This window comes from Scyliorhinus torazame, chromosome 22, assembly GCF_047496885.1.
Source record: "Scyliorhinus torazame isolate Kashiwa2021f chromosome 22, sScyTor2.1, whole genome shotgun sequence".
Lineage (NCBI taxonomy): Eukaryota > Metazoa > Chordata > Chondrichthyes > Carcharhiniformes > Scyliorhinidae > Scyliorhinus > Scyliorhinus torazame.
This window is the reverse complement of record NC_092728.1, coordinates 90,298,741-90,323,535: the sequence shown is the minus strand read 5'-3', so window position 1 is coordinate 90,323,535 and position 24,795 is coordinate 90,298,741. Positions and strand designations below refer to the sequence as shown.

Below are 24,795 nucleotides of genomic sequence, written 5' to 3'. Positions count from 1 at the left end.
AGTTTGAACGTGGAAGTAATTTCTGATTATGCTGGGATTAGGTTAAGGTTTTCTTTGGTGCTAAAATAATGTACAGGAGCATTGCGCACACTTGTTCTGCCTCTTGCATTGTATAATTAGGGAAGGAAATCTGTCGTCCTTACCTGGTCTGGCCTCCATGTGACCCCAGACCCAGCAATGCCCTTTTAAATGCCCTCAGGGATGGGCAATAAATGCTGGCCCAGCCAGCGACGCCCACATTCCATAAATGAATTTAAAAAAATCAAAGGCATTCTCTACTCAGGCCTGAAGCATATGCAAATAAGAGGATTAATCCCTGCTACAATCATGGGTTTCTCTAAAACAGCTAGTGTCAGGAAAACATTCGTAAACACCTGTATTTGTTTTTAAGAAGTACCATTTTAATATATTGACAGCCTGGTTGTTGCAATCCTGGCACGAGCTCCATTCTTTGGTATCCCTTCACCACCCCGATCCCCACCAGCAATCCGACTTCCAATACCTTTCTGACCTCCAAGGCCCCAATTACCCCCTAGTTCAGGGGGCAATTACCCCCTAGTTCATCCAAAGCCCTGATCTCCTCCCTTCCTGATGATGATTCCCCCCCCCCCCCCCCCCCCCAGGTTGTGGGCTGCTGTATTAGTAGCAACTAAAACCTGCAGCATTATTTTCAGTAATGATGGCTGAGGTCCATATCTTGTACGTCTCAGGCCTCAACATTTTTGTGCAGCGTAATTAGGCTGAGTGAGATTGGAAGGGGGGGGGGGGGTTCAACAAATGGGCCCTCCTCAATTTCCCTGTTTTGGGGGGCAAATCAATCTTTTATCTTCTTGGTTATGCAACCTTTTACATGCACAACTTGGACAACATTAGTTTAAAAAAATATGAATTGATGGAACAAAATAATGTCTCAACTCTCATCAAAGGAATGAGTGAAGTCAAAACTTCTTTATAAATTTAATATTGCAATTCTATGAAGATGGAATTTCAAGAAGGCATTGAGTAACATGTGAAATCTCTTGCACAAAGGCAAAATCAGTTTCCATTTTCATCCCAAGCAGTGCTTTATCTCTGCAGCAATTTTTAATTATAAAGTAAATTCTTGAATGCTACTACCATTTGTTTTCGCTTCTGGCATCTCTTGCACTCATGTACAGAATACAGGAAAAAGGTTTTGTTTTAGGGACCCCATGTTTCAGTCTTGATCCTATCTGTGGCATTCTATATGCATCTTCTTCCATGAGTGCCATCTCACTTTCGCACACAATCTCTCTTGCTGTCTTATTGATGCAAGTACCGCCAAGTTCAGTGTTGCTCTGAACTTGTTCCTTAAACTCGCCACAAATCTCATCACACAGCCTATTGCTTAAATGTATAGAATCATAAAATTTTTAAACCTCTTTCTCGGATAAGGTCAAGAAATCACTGAAACCCGATTTACTTTGTTTTCCTTTGCTCTTTGCAACCTTGGTATCCAATATTATGAGCATTAACTTTTCACCTTTGCTTAATCAAATAGATGCTCGTTAGAGATTGCTGATGTGAATTAATTCCCCTGATGTCCCCTTTGAACGTGTTTTAATCCCTATTAAAATTATAATTTTTGCTTCGGCTGAAGTGAAAGCAAGTAAGGACCTCATAAAGAATAATTATTTTAATATTTTTGTCAGATCAATTTGCTTAGATATGCTCATCTCTTTATAATGTGGAAAATGTTCAATCTGTGTTTCAGATGTAAGAGGTCCACCCACGCATAGAATATCTTGTGGAAAATCGCATTATGAGCGTGCAGTATGGAACACCAAATTTTGTGTTGTCACAGATGGTCAGTTGCTGTTGTTGGATAAAGAGGAGGTATGTGAAAGTTTAATTTGAGAAGGTAATTTATTATTTTGAATGTTATGCACCAAATAATACCTTTTTATGTTTGTGGTAGTATGCATTAGGGGTCATGTGGGACTGTGAAGCCGTGATGCCATTGGCTGACAGATCCCGGGTCCTGGTTGGCTGTTGATCTCTAGCTCCGCCCTGAAGGCGGAGTATAAGAACCAGGAGTTCTCCCCGCAGCTCCAGTCTGTTGCTGAACTGCGGGGAACAAGTCACGCTTAATAAAGCCTCATCGACTTCATCTCTATTCGTCTCTCGTAAGTCATTGTGCGCTACAATGTTGAATTAACTTGTATTACTGTTTGAAATAGGGATGATGAGCATTAATTGGGTGGCAATGTTAAACTATAAGAATCAGAAATATCTCAGATTGAATTTTTCTTTTGAATTAGCTGATCTTAGCAGGAGCATGTGTTGGTGTAAGGGATGGGTTAATTATGTCCACTGTGAGGATGCTTGGCAGCCTTCCAGGGCCAGGATGTTGACTGGGACATAAAGCGGCAGGTGTTCAGACTGAGGCGTTCTCATACACCTTGCTGACTTTCCCAGCCGCTTATCTCTCCTAGACCTATTTACTACACTGTATAAATATGAGGCCTTTTTGCTCGTTCGTTGGAATTCACCTTGGACCCAAGTCGCGACAGGTGCCAAGAGCTGAATCTCTAAGCTGCCGTCGACACCGGGGTCCCTGACGAGCTGATGGGCAAGAGATTCTTCTATCTATTATATTCTTCTATCATGCTATTCTTATCAATAAGGTAGAGTAGACAAACTTCTGTCGTTGTTTTCTTAATTACATTGTGTCCGAATCACAAAGAACCCTTGGAGTAATCTGAGGCAGTTGGATACCACGAATTTCAGTTCTCTGGGGCGGGATTCTCCGACCCCCTGGCGGGTCGGAGAATCGCCGGGGGCTGGCGTGAATCCCGCCCCCGCCGTGTCCCGAAGTCTCCACTACCAGAGATTCGGCGGGGGCGGGAATCGCGCCACGCCGGTCGGCGGGGGCGGGATTGCGCTGCGCTGGTCAGCGGGCCCACCGCCGCCGATTCTCCGGCCCGCGATGGGCCGAAGTTCCGCTGCTGGAATGCCTGTCCCGCCAGCGTGGATTAAACCACCTTTTGAACGGCGGGATAAGGCGGCGCGGGCGGGCTCCGGGGTCCTGGGGGGGGGGGGGGCGATCTCGACCCCGGGGGGAGGGGGGGATCTGGACCCGGGGGCGGGGAGGGGGGGGGGCGCGATCTGGTGGACCCTGGAGTCCCCCCACGGTGGCCTGGCTCGCAATCGGGGCCCACCGATCCGCGGGCGGGCCTGTGCCGTGGGGGCTCTCTTTTTCTTCTGCCTTCGCAATGGTCTTCACTATGGCGGAGGTGGAAGAGACCCCCTCCCCTGCGCATGCGCGGGGACGCGTCAGTAGCCGCTGACGCTCCCGCGCATGCGCGGACCCGCGTTGCCCGGCAAAGACCTTTCGGCCCTGGCTGGCGTGGCGCCAAAGGCCTTTCCCGCCAGCCGGTGGAGTTGGATACCACGAATTTCAGTTCTCTGGGGCGGGATTCTCCGACCCCCTGGCGGGTCGGCGAATCGTTGGTGTCTGGCGTGAATCCCGCCCCAGCCGTGTCCCGAAGTCTCCGCTACCAGAGATTCGGCAGGGGTGGGAATCGCGCCACGCCGGTCGGCGGGGGCGGGAATTGCGCTGCGCTGGACAGCGGGCCCACCGCCGCCAATTCTCCGGCCCGCGATGGGCTGAAGTTCCGCTGCTGGAATGCCTGTCCCGCCAGCGTGGATTAAACCACCTTTTGAACGGCGGGATAAGGCGGCGCGGGCGGGCTCCGAGGTACTGGGGGGAGATCAGGACCCGGGGGGGGGGGGGTGGCGGCTATCTGGATCCGGGGGCGGGCGCGATCTGGACCCAGGGGTCCCCCCACGGTGGCCTGGCTCGCAATCGGGGCCCACCGATCCGCGGGCGGGCCTGTGCCATGGGGGCTCTCTTTTTCTTCCGCCTTCGCCATGGTCTTCACTATGGCAGAGGTGGAAGAGATCCCCTCCCCTGCGCATGCGTGGGGACGCGTCATCAGCCGCTGACGCTCCCGCGCATGCGCGGACCCGGGTTGCCCGGCGAAGACCTTTCAGCCCCAGCTGGCGTGGCGCCAAAGGCCTTTCCCGCCAGCCGGTGGAGTTGGATGCCACGAATTTCAGTTCTCTGGGGCGGGATTCTCCGACCCCCTGGTAGGGGAGAATCCCGCCCCAGGTAAGGGCGCTACAAGTCAGACAGACGTCCAGTGACCCCTGTTGAAAGATATATGTACGGATATTGGATGAGGACAGGTTCTCACTAAACAATGTATTGCTGCTATACATAATGACAGATAAGATGGATTTGATCTTTTTCACGTCATCACTTCCCTTGCTGGAACTCTGCACATAATCTGCACTGTTCAGTACTGTTAAACCTGGTGAGGCTTAAATAGCCTGTCAAAATTTGCTGAATGAATATGAGTAAGTGAGGTGCTGGAGGACCACTGATAACACACTGAGAAACTGGCCAAGATTTTCATCCTCAAGACATATAATGGGAATCAGGAAGATTTCCGGCTCATTCTGGCCACTTTGGGAGAAAGTGCCTGCAAAGTTGGAATCTTCATTGCTCGGGAGAGGGTGCGGGCTTCAGTTGCGCTAGTTGACTCAAGAACAAGTTTGAAGGCCACAGAGGCTGCCAGGTGCAGAGGTGGGCTGTTTAACCATCTTGATGCAGTGGGGTTCATCCCAGTTAAAATAAAGACCCTCCAGCCCTCACCCCTCATACACCACACCCTTTCACCCTCCACACCCTTTCATCCTCCAAACATTCTCTATCTCCCATCAAATGCCACATTATGCTCCCTGTGCCAAGCTCTGCCCTTCCACTCCCACTTGTAGTCCCTCATGCCCCCTATACCAAGTTATGGCACTTTCTTGTTCATTGGCCCTCTATACACTGTATAATGAACTCTAGCACAGGGATCTTTTATGTTTGTTTAAAAACCTATGTCCAAAGGAAAACATTGCTTGATTGACGCATCTGACTGTCTGATCTCTGCTGTCAGTTTCACAATGTTATTTACATAGCATTAATGGTTTGGGGGTTTGTGGTATTTGTTATTGGTACTTTAAAGGGTCTGGATGATTGAAGTATTTGTTGCTTTTTAGTGAAATAACTTTGAATAAACTACTAATATCACTATCGGGTTCATTGGTTCTATATAGTGTATAGTGGGTTAATGGGCATGCAAGTGCCACAGCTTTGGGGCATGAGGGGCCATAAGGGGTGGATGGAAAGGCAAGCTTGGCATGGGGGCAATGAGGAGGACCTTTATGAATTTACCTTTTTAAAAAGTCCCCTCATGCAGATGAAGGTTCAACTCCTCTGAGGGGCTGTGAATCATGACTCTTTTAAAACCTGGCTACATGAAAATTGCAGAGGCGTATGACATGCCTGTCACCTGCAATGGAGCCAGCCAGGTTGGGAATGTGTGTTTTGACAGGAACGAGCCCGCACCCTTGAAAGGCACTCATTAATGGGCCAGGAATCCAGGAATTGGGACAAGCTTGCCATTTTTAAGGTGCTCCTAAGTAATCCTGATTTGGTAGAATCCAGACCAATATCTTTAGGAGAGGTGGTAAAAATATTGGATGTTAGTACAGAAGGGTGCTTGATAAAGTGATGTACTTGCCTATTGTCTAAAAAAATGTGAATTGAGGAAGAATGCCACTTTTATTATTGTTCCAGAAACATGAAGGGTATATAAACGTTGAGACCATAATTCTATACAATGAACCCTATTCCCAGTGAAGTTCTGATCATCTAGTTTCCCCTCCTGGCTATTAAGTTAGCTGTTGCTAACATGCCTCTCACCTTGGGTAATGGCCCCGATTTTCAAATTCGCCATCATTATTCCTCTTACCAAAATGAAACTTGACCCCTAAGTGCTTGCAACCAAATTCCCCATTTACAACCACCTTTACTTCTTAGGTCTTAGAATGCTTTTGGGGTGCTTTTGCTCCCCAACCACCCCTTGTGAGCATGGTAAACTACCCTTGCTCATCCTTGAACTATCTGCTGCCTCTGACACGCTTGATCACACCATTCTCCTCCAATGCCTCTCCACTGTTGTCAAGCTGGGTGGGACTGCAGTCACCTGGCTCCTTCCATTTTTATTGAGATGTAGCCAGGGAATGGTATGCAATGACTCCTCCTTCCTGCATCGTTAACTTTGGTGTCCCCCAAAGAATCTATCCATGGCTCCCCTTTTATTTTTGATCTACATGCCATTACGCCCCCAGCTCCATCATTTAAAAAATATATATATTTTTATTCAAATTTTTTACATATTTTCAACAACAGAAATAAGAAAAAACAAAAAACATATAAATAAACATCTTATAGCTATGTCACGTATTCCCCCAATATACAAGCCCCCCATTAAACGATAATAAACACAGTAGTAAACACCAAGCCCCACCCTCCCCCTCCCGGGTTGCTGCTGCTGCTGACCACCTGCTAACGCTCCGCTAGAAAGTCTAGGAACGGTTGCCACCGCCTGAAGAACTTGCACAGATCCTCTTAAGGCAAATTTTATCCACTCCAATTTAATGAACCCTGCCATGTCGCTGATCCAGGCTTCCACGCTTGGGGGTCTCGCATCCTTCCACTGTAGCAGAATCCTCCGCCGGGCTACCAGGGATGCAAAGGCCAGAATACCAGCCTCTTTCGCCTCCTGCACTCCCGGCTCGTCCGATACCGCAAATAGTGCTTAACCCGGGTGTTTACCACCTTAGACACCATCCTCGCAACGCCCCTCCAGAACCCATCCAGTGCTGGGCACGCCCAGAACATGTGGGCATGATTTGCTGGGCTCCCCGAACACCTCATACACCTATCCTCCACTCCAAAAAAACGACTCAGCCTTGCCCCCGTCATGTGCGCCTTGTGTAGAACCTTAAATTGTATCAGGCTAAGCCTGGCGCAAGAGGAGGAAGAATTTACCCTACCCAGGGCGTCAGCCCACGTACCCTCGTCTATCTCCTCCCCCAGCTCCTCCTCCCATTTACCTTTCAGCTCCTCCACCGAGGCCTCTTCCTCCTCCTGCACCTCTTGGAAAATCGCAGAGACATTGCCTTCTCCAACCAAACCCCCCGAGAGCACCCTATCCTGGATCCTACGTGCTGGCAGCAGTGGAAATTCCCTCACTTGCCGTCTTACAAAAGCTCTTACCTACATGTACCTGAAGGCATTCCCAGGGGGGAGCCCAAATTTTTCCTCCAGCGCCCCAAGGCTCGCAAATGTCCCATCTATAAACAGGTCCCCCATCCTTCTAATACATGCCCTGTGCCAGCTCACGAACCCCCCCATCCATTCTCCCCGGGACAAACCGATGGTTCTCTCGGATCGGGGACCACACCGGAGCCTCTGCCTCCTCCCTGTGGCGTCTCTACTGCCCCCAAATTTTGAGGGTCACCGCCACCACTGAGTCGTGGTGTACCTTGTCGGCGGGAGCGGCAGCGATGCCGTCACCAGCGCTCTCAGGCTCGTGCCCACACAGGACGCCATCTTCAGCCTCTTCCACGCCGCCCCTCCCCCTCCATTACCCACTTGCGTATCATCGCCACATTGGCAGCCCAGTAGTACCCACACAGATTAGGCAACGCTAGCTCTCCCCTGTCCCTACTCCGTTCCAGAAACACCCGTCTCACCCTCGGGGTCTTTTTTGCCCATACAAACCCTATGATGCTCCTGCTGACCCACTTAACAAAGGCCTTGGGGATCAGGATGGGGAGGCACTGGAATATAAAAAGGAACCTCGGGAGCACCGTCATCTTCACCGACTGTACCCTACCCGCCAGGGAGAGTGACAGCATATACCACCTTTTAAACACCTCCTCCATCTGCTCCACCAGCCTCGTCAAGTTGAGCTCCTGGCCACCTGGATCTCTAGGTACCGAAAACTCCTTTCCGCCCTCTTCAGTGGAAGCTCGTCTATCCCCCTTCCCTGGTCCCCTGGGTGTATCAGGAATAGCTCACTCTTCCCCATGTTGAGCTTATACCCGGAAAAGTCTCCAAACTCCCTGAGGATCCGCATCACCTCCGGCATCCCCCCACCGGGTCCCCCAGATACAGTAGCAGGTCGTCTGCATACAGTGATACCCGGTGTTCCGCCCCCTCCAGTCCCTGGACCCCCTCAAAGCCATCGCCAAAGGTTCAATTGCCAACGCAAATAGCAGGGGGGATAGGGGGCACACCTGCCTCGTCCCCCGGTACAACCGAAAGTATTCCGACCTCCTCCGATTTGTGACCACACTCCCCACCGGGGCTTCGTACAGTAACCTAACCCAACTAACGAACCCCTCCCCGAACCTCCTCAACACTTCCCACAGGTACCCCCACTCCACCCTATCGAAGGCCTTCTCAGCATCCATAACCGCCACTATCTCCGCTTCCCCCTCCACTGCAGGCATCATGATTACATTTAGGAGCCTCCACACATTGGTGTTTAGCTGCCTTTCCTTCACGAAACCCGTCTGGTCCTCGTGGATCACCGCCGGAACACAGTCCTCAATTCTGGTAGCCAACACCTTCGCTAACAGCTTCGCACCAACGTTGAGGAGCGAGATTGGCCTATACGACGCGCACTGTAAAGGGTCATTGTCCCGCTTCAAGATCAACGAGATCAGCGCCCTGGACATCGGCGGCGGCAGGGCCCCCCCCTCCCTCGCCTCATTGAAAGTCCTCACTAGTAGTGGGCCCAACAGGTCCATATACTTCCTGCAAAAATTCCACCGGGAACCCATCTGGCCCCGGTGCCTTCCCCGACTGCATACTCCCCAGCCCCTTACCACCTGCCCCTCCTCTACCCTCGGGAACCTCAGCCGGTCCAGAAAACGACGCATCCCCCTCTCCTCCGTCGGGGACTCAGACCTGTACAGCCCCTCATAGAAGTCTCTAAATACCCCATTTATTCCCACCGCACTCCGCACTCTGCTCCCCCCTTTATCCCTAACTCCCCCAATCTCCCTCGCCGCCTCCCGCTTCCGCAGCTGGTGCCAGCATCCGGCTAGCCTTCTCTCCGTATTCATACACCGCCCCTTGCGCCTTCCTCCACTGCACCTCCGCCTTCTTGGTAGTCCACAGGTCGAACTCGGCCTGGAGGCTTCGTCGCTCCTTGAGTAGTCCCTCCTCGGGGACCTCTGTATACCTCCTATCTACTCTTAAAATCTCCCCCACCAACCTCTCCCTCCTCTCCTTCCCCTCCTTGTGGGCCCTAGTGGAGATTAGCTCTCCCCTAATCACCGCCTTCAGCGCCTCCAAGACCATCCCTACCTGCACCTCCCCATTATCATTCACCTCTAGGTATCTTTCAATGCACCCCCGGATCCGCCCGCTCACCTCCTCATCCGCCAGCAAACCCACCTCCAGGCGCCATAGCGGGCGCTGGTCCCTCTCCTCCCCTAGCTCGAGCTCCACTCAGTGCGGGGCATGTTATGAGATGGCTATGGCCGAATATCTGCCTTCAGTCCCTTCAGGTGCGTGAACACAAGGGCCCTCTTGACCGGCCCGTTCAGGCCTCTCACACTGCCAAGTTATCAGCCGGATCAGGGGGCTGCCCCCCCCGCCGATTAGCCATCTCCCTTTCTAGGCCAGCTGCGTGCCCGTGCCTCCCGCACTCTCCGTTCCCCCCAGTGGCAGACCCCCGCCCCGACTCTCTCTTCAGGCTCCAGCTCCCCTTTGGCCAATGCAGTAGCAACCCAGTCTCCCCCCCGCCAAGCTAGGTCCCCCCCTTAGCTGCGTTGCTTCCCCCGTAGCACTCTCGCAAGTCAGCTGACTCCTGCTGACCCCGGCCGCTCCCGCCACTCCATCGATCCCCCCAGTGTGAGAATCTCTACCCCCCTCCTGTCCATCAGCGGGCGTTCCTCTCCAGCACCACCCCTCCCCCCTGACCCTCCCCCCTTCCTTCCCTAGCACGGGAAAATAAACCCCGCGCTTTCCACCAAGCCGGCCCCGCCCCCTCAGGCGCAGGTCCCTTTCGCGGCCTGATCCCAGCTCGCCCACCTCAGGCCTCCCCTCTCTCTCTCCCCCCCCCCCCCCCCCCACCCACCCCCCAAATGGGGCCCCCTCTTCCAACCACCGACGCCCATACTCTCACCAAACCCCCACTACGAACCATTTCACCCTACCCCACCCTGCACCCAAAAAACCCCAGTGTCGAACAGAACATCCCCCCCAAAACACACCAATCACATCAATCCTCTCTCGACATCCCCTCGCAACCGACCCTCAATCCAAGTCAAACATTTCAGCCTGGATAAAGGTCCACCCCTCCTCTGGCGTCTCAAATCCGCAGGTTCTTCCTCCTCGACCGGTTCTCCATGTCTTTGAACTTCTCCTGCCATTTCTTATGCATCGCCTCGTGTGCCTCTACCTTCACTGCCAGGCCCAAGATCTCGTCCTCACTCTCCGAGGCCTTTTGCCGCACCTCCCCGATCGCCGCCCCTTGGGCCTTCTGGGTCTCGTGCAGCTTGTCTATCGAAGCCTTCATCGGCTCCAACAGCTCTACCTTCAATTCCGTGAAGCAGCGCTGGAGAAACTCCTGCTGGTCCTGCGACCACTGTGCCCACGCTGCCTGGTCTCCACCCGCTGCCATCTTGATATTCCTCCCTCGCACTTTTCGCTGCTCCAAAACTACTTTTTTCACCGCTCCACTCCTGGTCCAATCGATACAGTGCCGGGGAAATGTTACTATCACCTTCCCACACTGGGAACCATCGAACAAATGCCGCTGGGGGCCCTAAAAAGAGCCCAAAAGTCTGTTTCTGTCGGGAGCTGCCGAACGTGCTGCCGAACGTGCGACTTAGCTCCGCATAGCCGCAACCGGAAGTCCCAGCTCCATTATCTGACAACACCATCATATTCCACATATGCATTGACGCCCATATGCATTGACACTCACACTAACTAATTATCACCGTACTTTGTTTTTTAAAGATATTCTATTCCAAACCGACACAGCATCAACAAATCAACAGTCCAACAAGACATAATTAAGGGTTTGTACAATTTTCCCCCTTTTAATTCCTCTCCCCCCCCCCCCCCCCCCCCCCCACACACACACACACTCTCAAATAAAGCCTTCACCGCCCTCCGAATCCCTCTTCAGACCCCCTTCTCCTCCCGGAGAAAGGCCCCCACTATCCTGGACAATGTCCCAAACACCGCCTCCCCAAAACTCTCCAACATCTCACAGTATGATTCGTCCGCCCCCGCCCACACTTCTCGCACCCACATGCTACTCCCTAGAAGAACCCACTCATCCTAGCCCGAGTGTCATCCATACCCTGTACACCACTTTGAACTGAATCAAGCTCATTCTCTCACAGGAGAAAGTCAAGAACAGTTTTTTCCCTGCTGCCATCAGACTTTTGAATGGGCTATCTCATGTTAAGTTGATCTTTTCTCTACACCCTAGCTATGACTGTAACATTACATTCTGTAGTCTCTCCTTCCTTCCCTATGTACGGTATGCGTTGTCTGCATAGCATGCAAGAAACAATACTTTTCACACTGTATACTAATACATGTGACAATAATAAATCAAATCAAATCAAGTTGAGTTCACTCGCCGCATTGCCTTACACCATCTCCCTCCCCAACCCCTCCTCCCAATTTCACTTTATTCTTATCACCAGTGCCTTGCCCTGCTCTTTCAACCACTCGTATATGTCCCCAACCCTGCCCTCCCCCCAAGTCATCAGGGAGCAGCAGTTGCTCCATTAACGTAGTTCAGGTAGTTGGGGGAACATCAGCAAGTCCTTTTGCGCAAAGTCCCACACCTGCCTATACCTATACTCACTCCCCTCTCCCCTTCGGTAACTGAAACCTCTCCTGCAGCCCGGCTAATCTAACAAACTTCCCCTCCGAGAACATATCCCTAACCCGCCCCAGCCCCTCCCCCCTCAACTTGTCATACATTCCCCCCCCCCTTTCTGCCTCTTCATCCTCGGTACCTTCTCCTCCCAAATAAGCTCCAAAATCAGCTGGAAAAAGGCCTTTGGGAGAAAGATCTGGAGGGTCTGAAAGACAAACCAGAACTGTGGCAACACATTTATCTTTACCACCTGCAGCCTCCCTGCCAATGTCAAGTGCAAAGTATCTCACTTCTTGAATTCCCCCTTAACCTCTTCCACTAACCCTGTCAAGTTTAACCTGTACAATGTGGCCCACTCGTGCGTTACCTGAATCCCCAAATACCTGAACAGCTCTCTTGTCACCTTAAATGGTAGTGCCCCCAAATTTGCCCTCCGCCCCGCCACGTTCACCAGAAACACCTCACTCTTCCCTACGTTCAACTTATAACAGTTAAGGCCCCAATTCTCTCCCATATATTCCAGCGGGTCCGACACGAACAAAAACAGGTTGGCTGAATACAGCGATACTCGGTGATCTCTGCCCCCCTCGCAAACCCTCACCACCCAGCCAACGTCCGAATGGCCATCGGCAAGGGCTCATCACAAATGCAAATAACAGGGGTGACAGCAGACGCTGTCGTATGCACAATAGCCACAGGAGATGCTTTCAAAGGTCCAACCCGCGCCACTTCAGCCCAAACCTACCCAGAATTTCAAATGGATACCTCCACTCTACCTGATCAAAAGCCTTCGCTGCATCCATGGTTACAATAACCTCTGGTGCCCGAACCCCTGACGGAGTCATAATTACATTCAGCAGCCTCCTAATGTTACTGGAGAGCTGTCTACCCTGCACAAAGCCCGTTTGATCCTCAGAGACCACCACTGGCACACATCCCTCCAACCTACATGGCAACACCTTTGCTAGTACGTTCACATCCGTGTTCAACAAAGAGCCTGTAGGACCCACACTCCAGTAGATCCTTCCCCCTTTTCAGGATCAATGAGATCGACGCATATGATAACGCTGCTGGCAACTCGCCCTTCTCCACCGCCTCAATGAATTATCACTTCTTTTTCCCAATTTACATCTCTAAATTATCAGTACAAGAGCAGAATTTTCCCCCAACTAATTAAGAGGAAGATAAAAATTGTCTTCAGTTCCCAGTACAAACACTTCTTCATGGCAATTACCAGAAATGGAAGCAGACTGCATTACCGTCATGTCCTGTTTAACCCAAGATTAGATTCTGAACATCTATCTGTGCCATCACTAAGATCACCTACTTCCATCACTCTGACGCCATCCGACTCTGCCTCAGTTCATTTACTGCTGAACCCCTCATCTCTGCCTTCGTTATCCCTAAACTTGATTATTGCAATGTGCTTCTGACCAACATTCATCATTCACCGTTGGATAAATTTGTCATCCAAATTCCTATTAGTCCATCATTCCTGTGTTCGCTGACCTAAGCAGCACTTCAATTTTAGTTGTTTTCAAATCCCTCCATGATGTCATCCCTCTTTGCTAACTCCTCCAGTACTATGAATCTCTGGGCTTACTTCATTGCCCTAACTTTAGCTTCTTGGTAAAGCACTAGAACTCTCTCCCTTAATTTCTTTGCCTCTCTGACCAGATTGCCTCCTTTTAAGATACTCCTTTAAAACATTCCTCTTTAACCAGGTTTTTGGTCTTTTCTTTTGGCTCCCCCCCGTGGCCTCGAGCAGGTTTTGGAACAGGCCAACGAACTGCCCCAAGTATCCAGGAAGCCTTCCTCGGACCCTCGGTGGCGTACTTAATCTTCTCCAGATGGAGAAATACCGAGAGGTCAACGAGCCAGTCTGCAGCTTTGGGTGGTGCTGCCGATCTCCTACCGAGCAGGATTCTCCGGCGTGCGATTAGGGAAGCGAAAGCAAGGGCGTTGGCTCCCTTCCCCATGTGTAGCTCTGGCTGCTCCGATACCCCGAAGATTGCCACTATTGGGCATAGCTTCACCCTCAGCCTTACAACCTTGGACATTGCTTCGGAGAAGCCTGTCCAGAACCCAGCAAGCTTGGGGCAAGCCCAAAACATGTGCGTGTGTTTGGCCGGGCCCCTCTGGCACCGTTCACATTTGTCCTCCACCTCCGGGAAGAACCTGCTCATTCGGATTCTGGTCAGGTGCGCTCTGTGCACCACTTTGAGCTGCATTAGGCTTAGCCTTGTGCAGGAGGAGGTGGAGCTCACCCTGCTCAGTGCTTCGCTGTAGAGTCCCCATCCTACCTCTGTCCCCAGTTCGTCCTCCCATTTTATTCTGGTCCCATCCAGTAGGGTTCGGGCTCTGTCCAGTAGCTGTCCGTATATTTTCCCACATAGCCCCCCTTCTCGCTGCTTGTGCCTATCAGGTCTTCTAGTAGCGTGCTTTCTGGGGCCCTGGGGTACCCTACTGTCTCTTTGCGGAGGAAGTGCTTTATTTGAAGGTGTCTCAATTCCTGTCCTCTTGCTAGTTTCCACTGCCTCGTCAGTTCATCCAGTGTCGCCAGTCTGCGCCCTATGTAGAAGTCCCTGACCGTCAATGTGCCCCCGTCCCGCCTCCATCTTTTGAAGGTGGTATCTAGCATGACTGGGAGGAATCTGTGATTGCCACAGATGGGGGCCATAAGGAACATTTTGGTTATCCCGAAGTGCTGTCTCTACTGGGTCCACGTTCTCAGCGTGGCCACTACCACTGGTCTCGTTGTGTATCTTGTTGAGGAGAATGGGAGTGCTGCTGTGGCCAGGGCCCGGAGGGTTGTTCCTTTACAGGATGCCTCCTCCATTTGTACCCAATCTGTGTTGGGTTCTTGTACCCATCCACTCACTTTTTCTGCCCAGTGGTAGTATTGTAGGTTCGGTAGAGCCAGGCCCCCTCTGACTTTCCCTCTTTGCAGTGTCGGTTTGGGAATTCTCGGGTTCTTGCCTCCCCACACAAACGCCATGATTAGCCTGTCTATGTTTTTGAAAAAGGCCTTGGGGATGAAGATCGGGATGGATCTAAACAGGAAGAGGAACCTTGGGCAGTACGTTCATCTTGATCATCTGCACTCTTCCCGCCAGGGAGAGTGGGAGTGAGCCCCACTGTTGAAGATCCTTCCTTGCTTCCTCCACCGGGCTGGTCAGGTTCCACTTGTGGATCTGTGTCCAGTCTCTGGCTATTTGGATCCCCAGGTAACGGAATCTTTTCTGGGCCATTTTGAACGGGAGCCCCTTCAGCTCTGTCCCTCCCACTTTTGGGTTCACTGGGAATGTCTCGCTTTTGCCCAGGTTAAGTTTGTAGCCCGAGAAGGTGCCAAACTCTTTCAGTATTTGCAGTATTGCCTTCAGTCTCTCCTGTGGCTTTGAGACATAGAGGAGCAGGTCATCTGCACAGAGTGAGACTCTGTGCTCTCTGTCTCCTCCGAATTCCCTTCCAGCCTTTTGCGTCCCGCAGGGCTATCGCCAGGGGTTCGATCACTAGCGCGAACAAGAGTGGGGACAGGGGGCAGCCCTATCTTGTTCCTCTCTGTAGCTGGAAGTATTCAGAGCTGGTGGTGTTAGTTCGGACACTCGCTTTGGGAGCCTCACCCAGGCGGTGAATCCCACTCCTAGCCCAAACCGTTCCAGTACCTCGAGGAGGTAGCTCCATTCGACTCTGTCAAAGGCCTTTTCTGTGTCCAGGGAGATGATCACCTCTGGTGCCGAAAATATTTTAAGCACCTAATCTTGTGTGATCTTATTTTGAATTTGCTGAACTTTCACCCAGGGTTTTTTAGTAGCTAGACACCACAGAAAATATGCTCTGTATCTATTTTTGTTTGTTTTAAAAACAGACTATTTGTAAGCTAAATGCCATCCTTGGTGGCATTGACTTTGGCTTTCAGCTTCTCTAAATTAACAAGGCCAAATTTTTAAAAATGGCAAGTTAGGTTGCGTCAGCAATTTCCAGTTTTGTAGTGCAAACATTTCACTGCCTTTTGGTGATAGTGTCATGCATGAAATTACATTTAATGTACAGAACAGAAATGGGCCATTCAATCCATTGATCCATGCGGTGTTTGTTCTGCACAAGCATCCTCCCACCCCTCTTCATCCAATCCCATCAATATAACATTATATTCCTTTCTTCCTGATGCGTTTATCTGCTTTCCCTTAAATCTGTCCATGTAATTTGCCTCAACTACCTCTTGTGGTAGCGAGTTGCATATTCTAACCACTGGGTAAAAAGGTTTCTCCTGAATTCCCTATTGAATTTATTAGTGACAGTTTTATATTTATGGCCCCTAGTTATGCTGTCTGTCTATCCTATCAAACTCTTCCTTAATTTTCAAGACAACCATTATTACGATCTTCACAGAGACTGATAACCTTAATTGAAAGTTTGGACATAATGCAATAAAACCCCAAACCTAGGCCGAAGGCAGAGCCACAAATATAATGAAAGAAGAGAAAGAGAGGATTGGCAACCATAACAACATATTTAGTCTATGGTTGAACAGTGCATGGCCTCCCAAGGTAGAAAAGGGGGAAAGGAAGAGCAAAAAAAACAGACCTACCCAGGCTTTTCAGCCAGATGACAACATCCACCAGTGAAGAGAAAAATTTAATCAACAAAAGATAATATGAAGAGAGATTTGAAATCCAGAGAATATGTTCCAGCCATTTTGTGAGCATTCTAAATAAAATATTTATTGAACAATAAAATAAACAACAATAAAGTCAATTAGGAGTGTTACACTTATGATGCGATGAGGCAAGACTTAGGATGCATCAGATGGAGAGGAAAACTGCAGGGGATGGGCACAATGGAAATGTGGAGCTTGTTCAAGGAACAGCTACTAGAACAAAGAACAAAGAAATGTACAGCACAGGAACAGGCCCTTCGGCCCTCCAAGCCCGTGCCGACCATACTGCCCGACTAAACTACAATCTTCTACACTTCCTGGGTCCGTATCCTTCTATTCCCATCCTATTCATATATTTGTCAAGATGCCCCTTAAATGTCCCTATCGTCCCTGCCTCCACTACCTCCTCCGGTAGTGAGTTCCAGGCACCCACTACCCTCTGCGTAAAAAACTTGCCTCGTACATCTACTCTAAACTTTGCCCCTCTCACCTTAAACCTATGCCCCCTAGTAATTGACCCCTCTACCCTGGGGAAAAGCCTCTGACTATCCACTCTGTCTATGCCCCTCATAATTTTGTATACCTCTATCAGGTCGCCCCTCAACCTCCTTCGTTCCAGTGAGAACAAACCGAGTTTATTCAATCGCTCCTCATAGCTTATGCCCTCCATACCAGGCAACATTCTGGTAAATCTCTTCTGCACCCTCTCTAAAGCCTCCACATCCTTCTGGTAGTGTGGCGACCAGAATTGAACACTATACTCCAAGTGTGGCCTAACTAAGGTTCTATACAGCTGCAACATGACTTGCCAATTCTTATACTCAATGCCCCGGCCAATGAAGGCAAGCATGCCGTATGCCTTCTTGACTACCTTCTCCACCTGTGTAGCCCCTTTCAGTGATCTGTGGACCTGTACTCCTAGATCTCTTTGACTTTCAATACTCTTGAGGGTTCTACCATTCACTGTATATTCCCTACCTGCATTAGCCCTTCCAAAATGCATTACCTCACATTTGTCCAGGTTAAACTCCATCTGCCATCTCTCTGCCCAAGTCTCCAGACAATCTAAATCCTGCTGTATCCTCAGACAGTCCTCATCGCTATCCGCAATTCCACCAACCTTTGTGTCGTCTGCAAACTTACTAATCAGACCAGTTACATTTTCCTCCAAATCATTTATATATACTACAAAGAGCAAAGGTCCCAGCACTGATCCCTGTGGAACACCACTGGTCACAGCCCTCCAATTAGAAAAGCATCCCTCCATTGCTACCCTCTGCCTTCTATGGCCTAGCCAGTTCTGTATCCACCTTGCCAGTTCACCCCTGATCCCGTGTGACTTCACCTTTTGTACTAGTCTACCATGAGGGACCTTGTCAAAGGCCTTACTGAAGTCCATATAGACAACATCTACTGCCCTACCTGCATCAATCATCTTAGTGACCTCCTCGAAAAACTCTATCAAGTTAGTGAGACACGACCTCCCCTTCACAAAACCGTGCTGCCTCTCACTAATACGTCCATTTGCTTCCAAATGGGAGTAGATCCTGTCTCGAAGAATTCTCTCCAGTAATTTCCCTACCACTGAAGTAAGGCTCACCGGCCTGTAGTTCCCGGGATTATCCCTGCCACCCTTCTTAAACAGAGGAACAACATTGGCTATTCTCCAGTCCTCCGGGACATCCCCTGAAGACAGCGAGGATCCAAAGATTTCTGTCAAGGCCTCAGCAATTTCCTCTCCAGCCTCCTTCAGTATTCTGGGGTAGATCCCATCCGGCCCTGGGGACTTATCTACCTTAATATTTTTTAAGACACCCAACACCTCGTCTTTTTGGATCACAATGTGACCCAGGCTATCTACACCCCCTTCTCCAGACTCAACATCTACCAATTCCTTCTCTTTGGTGAATACTGATGCAAAGTATTCATTTAGTACCTCGCCCATTTCCTCTGGCTCCACACATAGATTCCCTTGCCTATCCTTCAGTGGGCCAACCCTTTCCCTGGCTACCCTCTTGCTTTTTATGTAAGTGTAAAAAGCCTTGGGATTTTCCTTAACCCTATTTGCCAATGACTTTTCATGACCCCTTCTAGCCCTCCTGACTCCTTGCTTAAGTTCCTTCCTACTTTCCTTATATGCCACACAGGCTTCGTCTGTTCCCAGCCTTTTAGCCCTGACAAATGCCTCCTTTTTCTTTTTGACGAGGCCTACAATATCACTCGTCATCCAAGGTTCCCGAAAATTGCCGTATTTATCTTTCTTCCTCACAGGAACATGCCTGTCCTGTATTCCTTTCAACTGACACTTGAAAGCCTCCCACATGTCAGATGTTGATTTGCCCTCAAACATCCGCCCCCAATCTATGTTCTTCAGTTCCCGCCTAATATTGTTATAATTAGCCTTCCCCCAATTTAGCACATTCATCCTCGGACCACTCTTATCCTTGTCCACCAGTACTTTAAAACTTACTGAATTGTGGTCACTGTTACCGAAATGCTCCCCTACTGGAACATCTACCACCTGGCCGGGCTCATTCCCCAATACCAGGTCCAGTACCGCCCCTTCCCTAGTTGGACTGTTTACATATTGTTTTAAGAAGCCCTCCTGGATGCTCCTTACAAACTCTGCCCCGTCTAAGCCCCTGGCACTAAGTGAGTCCCAGTCAATATTGGGGAAGTTGAAGTCTCCCATCACCACAACCCTGTTGTTTTTACTCTTTTCCAAAATCTGTCTACCTATCTGCTCCTCTATCTCCCGCTGGCTGTTGGGAGGCCTGTAGTATACCCCCAACATTGTGACTGCACCCTTCTTATTCCTGATCTCTACCCATATAGCCTCACTGCCTTCTGAGGTGTCCTCTCGCTGTATAGCTGTGATACTCTCCTGAACAAGTAGCGCAACTCCGCCTCCCCTTTTACATCCCCCTCTATCCCGCCTGAAACATCTAAATCCTGGAACGTTTAGCTGCCAATCCTGCCCTTCCCTCAACCAGGTCTCTGTAATGGCAACAACATCATAGTTCCAAGTAGTAATCCAAGCTCTAAGTTCATCTGCCTTACCCGTAATGCTCCTTGCATTAAAACATATGCACTTCAGGCCACCAGACCCGCTGTGTTCAGCAACTTCTCCCCGTCTGCTCTGCCTCAGAGCCACACTGTCCCTATTCCCTAGTTCTCCCTCAATGCTCTCACCTTCTGTCCTATTGCTCCCGTGCCCACCCCCCTGCCATACTAGTTTAAACCCTCCCGTGTGACACTAGCAAATCTCGCGGCCAGGATATTTATGCCTCTCCGGTTTAGATGCAACCCGTCCATCTTATACAGGTCACACCTGCCCCGGAAGAGCTCCCAGAGCTCCCACAGCTCCACTGTGTGTCCTTGATAAGTATGTACCTGTCAGGCAGGGAGGAAGTGGTCGAGCAAGGGAACCGTGGTTTACTAAGGCAGTCGAAACACTTGTCAAGAGGAAGGAGGAGGCTTATGTAAAGATGAGACATGAAGGTTCAGTAAGGGCGCTCGAGAGTTACAAGTTAGCTAGGAAGGACCTAAAGAGAGAGCTAAGAAGAGCCAGGAGGGGACATGAGAAGTCTTTGGCAGGTAGGATCAAGGATAACCCTAAAGCTTTCTATAGATATGTCAGGAATAAAAGAATGACTAGGGTAAGAGTAGGGCCAGTCAAGGACAGCAGTGGGAAGTTGTGCTTGGAGTCCGAGGAGATAGGAGAGGTGCTAAATGAATATTTTTCGTCAGTATTCACACAGGAAAAAGACAATGTTGTCGAGGAGAATACTGAGATTCAGGCTACTAGACTAGAAGGGCTTGAGGAACATAAGGAGGAGGTGTTAACAATTCTGGAAAGGGTGAAAATAGATAAGTCCCCTGGGCCGGAAGTAATTTATCCTAGGTTTCTCTGGGAAGCTAGGGAGGAGATTGCTGAGCCTTTGGCTTTGATCTTTAAGTCATCTTTGTCAACAGGAATAGTGCCAGAAGACTGGAGGATAGCAAATGTTGTCCCCTTGTTCAAGAAGGGGAGTAGAGACAACCCTGGTAACTATAGACCAGTGAGCCTTACTTCTGTTGTGGGCAAAATCTTGGAAAGGTTTATAAGAGATAGGGTGTATAATCATCTGGAAAGGAATAATTTGATTAGACATAGTCAACACGGTTTCGTGAAGGGTAGGTTGTGCCTCACAAACCTTATTGAGTTCTTTGAGAAGGTGACCAAACAGGTGGATGAGCGTAAAGCAGTTGATGTGGTGTATATGGATTTCAATAAAGCGTTTGATAAGGTTCCCCACGGTAGGCTACTGCAGAAAATACGGAAGCATGGGATTCAGGGTGATTTAGCAGTTTGGATCAGAAGTTGGCTAGCTGGAAGAAGACAAAGGGTGGTGGTTGATGGGAAGTGTTCAGACTGGAGTCCAGTTACTAGTGGTGTACCACAAGGATCTGTTTTGGGGCCACTGCTGTTTGTCATTTTTATAAATGACCTGGAGGAGGGCGTAGAAGGATGGGTGAGTAAATTTGTAGATGACACTAAAGTCGGTGGAGTTGTGGACAGTGCGAAAGGATGTTACAAGTTACAGAGGGACATAGATAAGCTGCAGTGCTGGGATGAGAGGTGGCAAATGGAGTTTAATGCAGAAAAGTGTGAGGTGATTCATTTTGGAAGGAATAACAGGAAGACAGAGTACTGGGCTAATGGTAAGATTCTTGGCAGTGTGAATGAGCAGAGAGATCTCGGTGTCCATGTACATAGATTCCTGAAAGTTGCCACTCAGGTTGAGACGGTTGTTAAGAAGGCGTACGGTGTGTTAGCTTTTATTGGTAGAGGGATTGAGTTTCGGAGCCATGAGGTCATGTTGCAGCTGTACAAAACTCTGGTGCGGCTGCATTTGGAGTATTGCGTGCAATTCTGGTCGCTGCATTATAGGAAGGATGTGGAAGCATTGGAAAGGGTGCAGAGGAGATGTACCAGAATGTTGCCTGGTATGGAGGGAAGATCTTATGAGGAAAGGCTGAGGGACTTGAGGCTGTTTTCGTTAGAGAGAAGAAGGTTAAGAGGTGACTTAATTGAGACATACAAGATGATCAGAGGATTAGATAGGGTGGACAGTGAGAGCCTTTTTCCTCGGATGGTGATGTTTAGCACGAGGGGACATAGCTTTAAATTGAGGGGAGATAGATATAAGACAGATGTCAGAGGTAGGTTCTTTACTCCGAGAATAGTAAGGGTGTGGAATGCCCTGCCTGCAACAGTAGTGGACTCGCCAACACTAAGGGTATTCAAATGGTCATTGGATAGACATATGGATGATAAGGGAATAGTGTAGATGGGCTTTAGAGTGGTTTCACAGGTCGGCGCAACATCGAGGGCCGAAGGGCCTGTACTGCGCTGTAATGTTCTATGTTCTAAAATAATGGTGATACACCATGTCACTAACTTTAACCAGTTCCAAACCCCTTTATTTCACTATCTTGAGAGATAATTTTCCCTGAATTCACACAACACCTTCTAGGTATTATAAAAACTACAAAATAATCCAGGAACAGTTACCACACCAGGCTGGTGTATCTCTTTGGGGAAAGGGATCAAATGGAACGGCACTAGTGGGGGTCTCTCAGGTGATTTGAGGCCCCAGATACATGCCGTCTGCCACCCTAGCACTGCCAACTAGCAGGGTTGGCACTCCCAAGGTACCAAGCTGGCATTTGGTGCGTGGTGGTGATTGGGCCGGGGTAACCGTGTGGGGGAGGGGGAGGGGGAATCTCCTTATAGTGAGTTGGGGCTATTGGGCACCACAATCCATCTAAAAATGACGTCCCGATCTCTTGCTGCACTGAGGAGTTCCAGTGAGCGGAGCTTCTCAGTGCTGAAAATGGGGCTAAGTGGGCCTCGTAGGGTAGTTTCCCGCTGAGGCCTCTGATCTTCTTGCATTTGTGTTAGAAAGCTGGGTGTTTCTTGATGCTCTAAGCGTCGGGAAACACCCGGCTAATCTCGCGCTATGGGACTCTGTCCCCATTTGGGTAGATCGCGCCCCAGATAAATTGTAATATTTCTTTGGTGCAGGAATTGTTAAAAGCTTAGGTTAGTATGCATCTGCTGCAGTAATATTTGTAAACAAATCCTGGATTGAAAGACAGCCAGGATTTATGGCAACGGAAGTGCAATTAAAGCATCATTAAAAATGAAATAATCATTCATCCCAACCATGTATATTGTTTACCAAAGTTGGGCTAATGAAACTTTGTTTATATAAAGAAGGTTCTCTGGGAGAAGATAATTAGAGACATTTGGTAAGATGATGTAGTTGATGGGATGAGCCAAGGGTTGAAGCAGTCAGGTGTTGAGTTCAGTTTCGATTGGGATGTGAACTGGCCAGAAGCTTTCCTCAAAACAGTTTTAGTTCAAAAGATTTTGCTTGTGAACAGAATGGCAGTTTCTGAAAAGCTTAAACAGTATTGTGATATAGATCAGGATCGGCAAGCTGTTTCCTGACCTGATTTCTCTCTCTCTCTCCCCATTCAATATTTTAAAAAAGGAACTCTATTCACGTTTACAGTAGGTAACCCTATGTTTGCTAATTGTATTTTAAAGTGGATTTTGACCTGAGATGGGTTTTGCTTGAGCGGAAATAGAAAGTGTTATAACCTGCCTGCTTACCATTGGCTGGGGACTAATGACAATCCCACAATCTTGTGGGAGTATGAGCTTCCCCAATGAGGGGGGTGGAGAAATCATTAGCAGACTCCCTGTATAAATAAAGCTGGCCAGTTTGAAACCAGCAGGAAGGAGTAAGCAGCAAGCGAAGCACTGCTGCTGTTGTGTATATATATGTTATTGTTAATAAATGTAATTTCTTTGTATCCTTGAAACTTGTGCTGGATTCTTCGTGGCCCTCACAAAAGAAACATAGCTGTTAATGTCTTTCATTTCATTGTTAAGCATCGTTTAACGGTCACTGTTGTCTTTATTATATTAAAGTTATTTTAGCCCTGTGTTAGTAATAAAGTTTGTTTTAATATACCATATATATATTTGTGTGTGGAATAACTGCTGGAGCCAAGAATCCTTTCCTCAAAGTCTCGCAAATTAAATAAAATATTGGGGTTTCTCTCAGTATCTTAGCAACTGTTGGGGTCTGGTCCAGATTATGATAGAGTTGTTTAGGAAATGACTCAGTTGTTATGATCCCTGTTAATGTTTAACTGGATGGGAAGATTCCAGAATAGAACCCTGGCTCAAAAGACCGTAGCTTTTACTTTTTTAAAAAGAAAACATGGATGAACAGAGCCACAGGACTGCTAATTAGTTTTAACAACAAGAAAAATCACATTTATTTCATAATCTTTATTGTCACAAGTAGGCTTACATTAACACAGCAATTAAGTTACTGTGAAAAGCTCCTAGTCACCACATTCCGGCGCCTGTTCGGGTACACAGAGGGAGAATTTAGAATGTCCAAATTACCTAACAGCACGTCTTTCGGGACTTGTGGGAGGAAACCGGCGCACCCGGAGGAAACCCACGCAGACACGGAGAACATGCAGACTCCACATAGACCGTGATCCAAGCCGGGAATCGAACCTGGGATTCTGGAGCTGTGAAGCAACAGTGCTAGCCACTGGCACATGAAAAATTAGGTTATGTAACAATACTTTACTACCCCCTTCACTTCACAAATATACACCGATTTTAAGGTTGGTACGGGTTACAAACTATATCTTAAGCTACAATGGTCTCAGTAACACAAAGTCCCTTTAAACACATAAACTGGCTGTGGTTAGACACACTCCACTCTGAACCCAAGTGAATATCTACGGATTTCTTCTCAAAATGCCCCATGATGATCTTTATACCGTAAGCCACCTTGTCACACTGAACTCTGGCTTCCCCATGAATGATTTCAAATTCAGCGTTCAAAAAGACACATTTTCAATTTTTCTTTTTTTTTAATAGACATTTTATTGAGGCATTTTTGGTCTAGTAACAGCAACAAATTAAACAATATACATGAAACCATAAACATAGTGCAAAAGCCATTTATCTCTCGTACAGGTCCCACCCTTATTGACCCCCCCCCCCCCCCCCCCCCCCCCCCGGTCTGCTGACGATTAATTTCCCGCAAAGAAGTCGATGAACGGTCGCCACCTCCGGGTGAACCCTAACAGTGAGCCTCTCAAGGCGAACTTGATTTTCTCCAAACAGAGAAAGCTAGCCATGTCCGATAGCCAGGTCTCCGACTTCGGGGGCTTTGAGTCCCTCCATGATAATAGTATCCTTCTCCGGGCTACCAGGGAAGCAAAGGTCAGAACGTCTGCCTCTTTCTCCTCCTGGATTCCCGGGTCTTCTGA

The 24,795-nt window shown here is 49.0% G+C and overlaps 1 protein-coding gene across 4 annotated transcripts in view; it reads left to right on the top strand.

The window, feature by feature from the left end:
• The window catches only part of LOC140399196 (disabled homolog 2-interacting protein-like), a 1,161,885-nt gene that overhangs the window by 160,523 nt on the left and 976,567 nt on the right, over positions 1 to 24,795 (top strand). For all 4 annotated transcript variants that reach the window (XM_072488541.1, XM_072488542.1, XM_072488540.1 and 1 more), the window contains exon 2: positions 1,733 to 1,854. In XM_072488541.1, the coding sequence (XP_072344642.1) occupies positions 1,733 to 1,854 (122 nt within the window). The remainder of the gene's footprint in view (positions 1 to 1,732; positions 1,855 to 24,795) is intronic.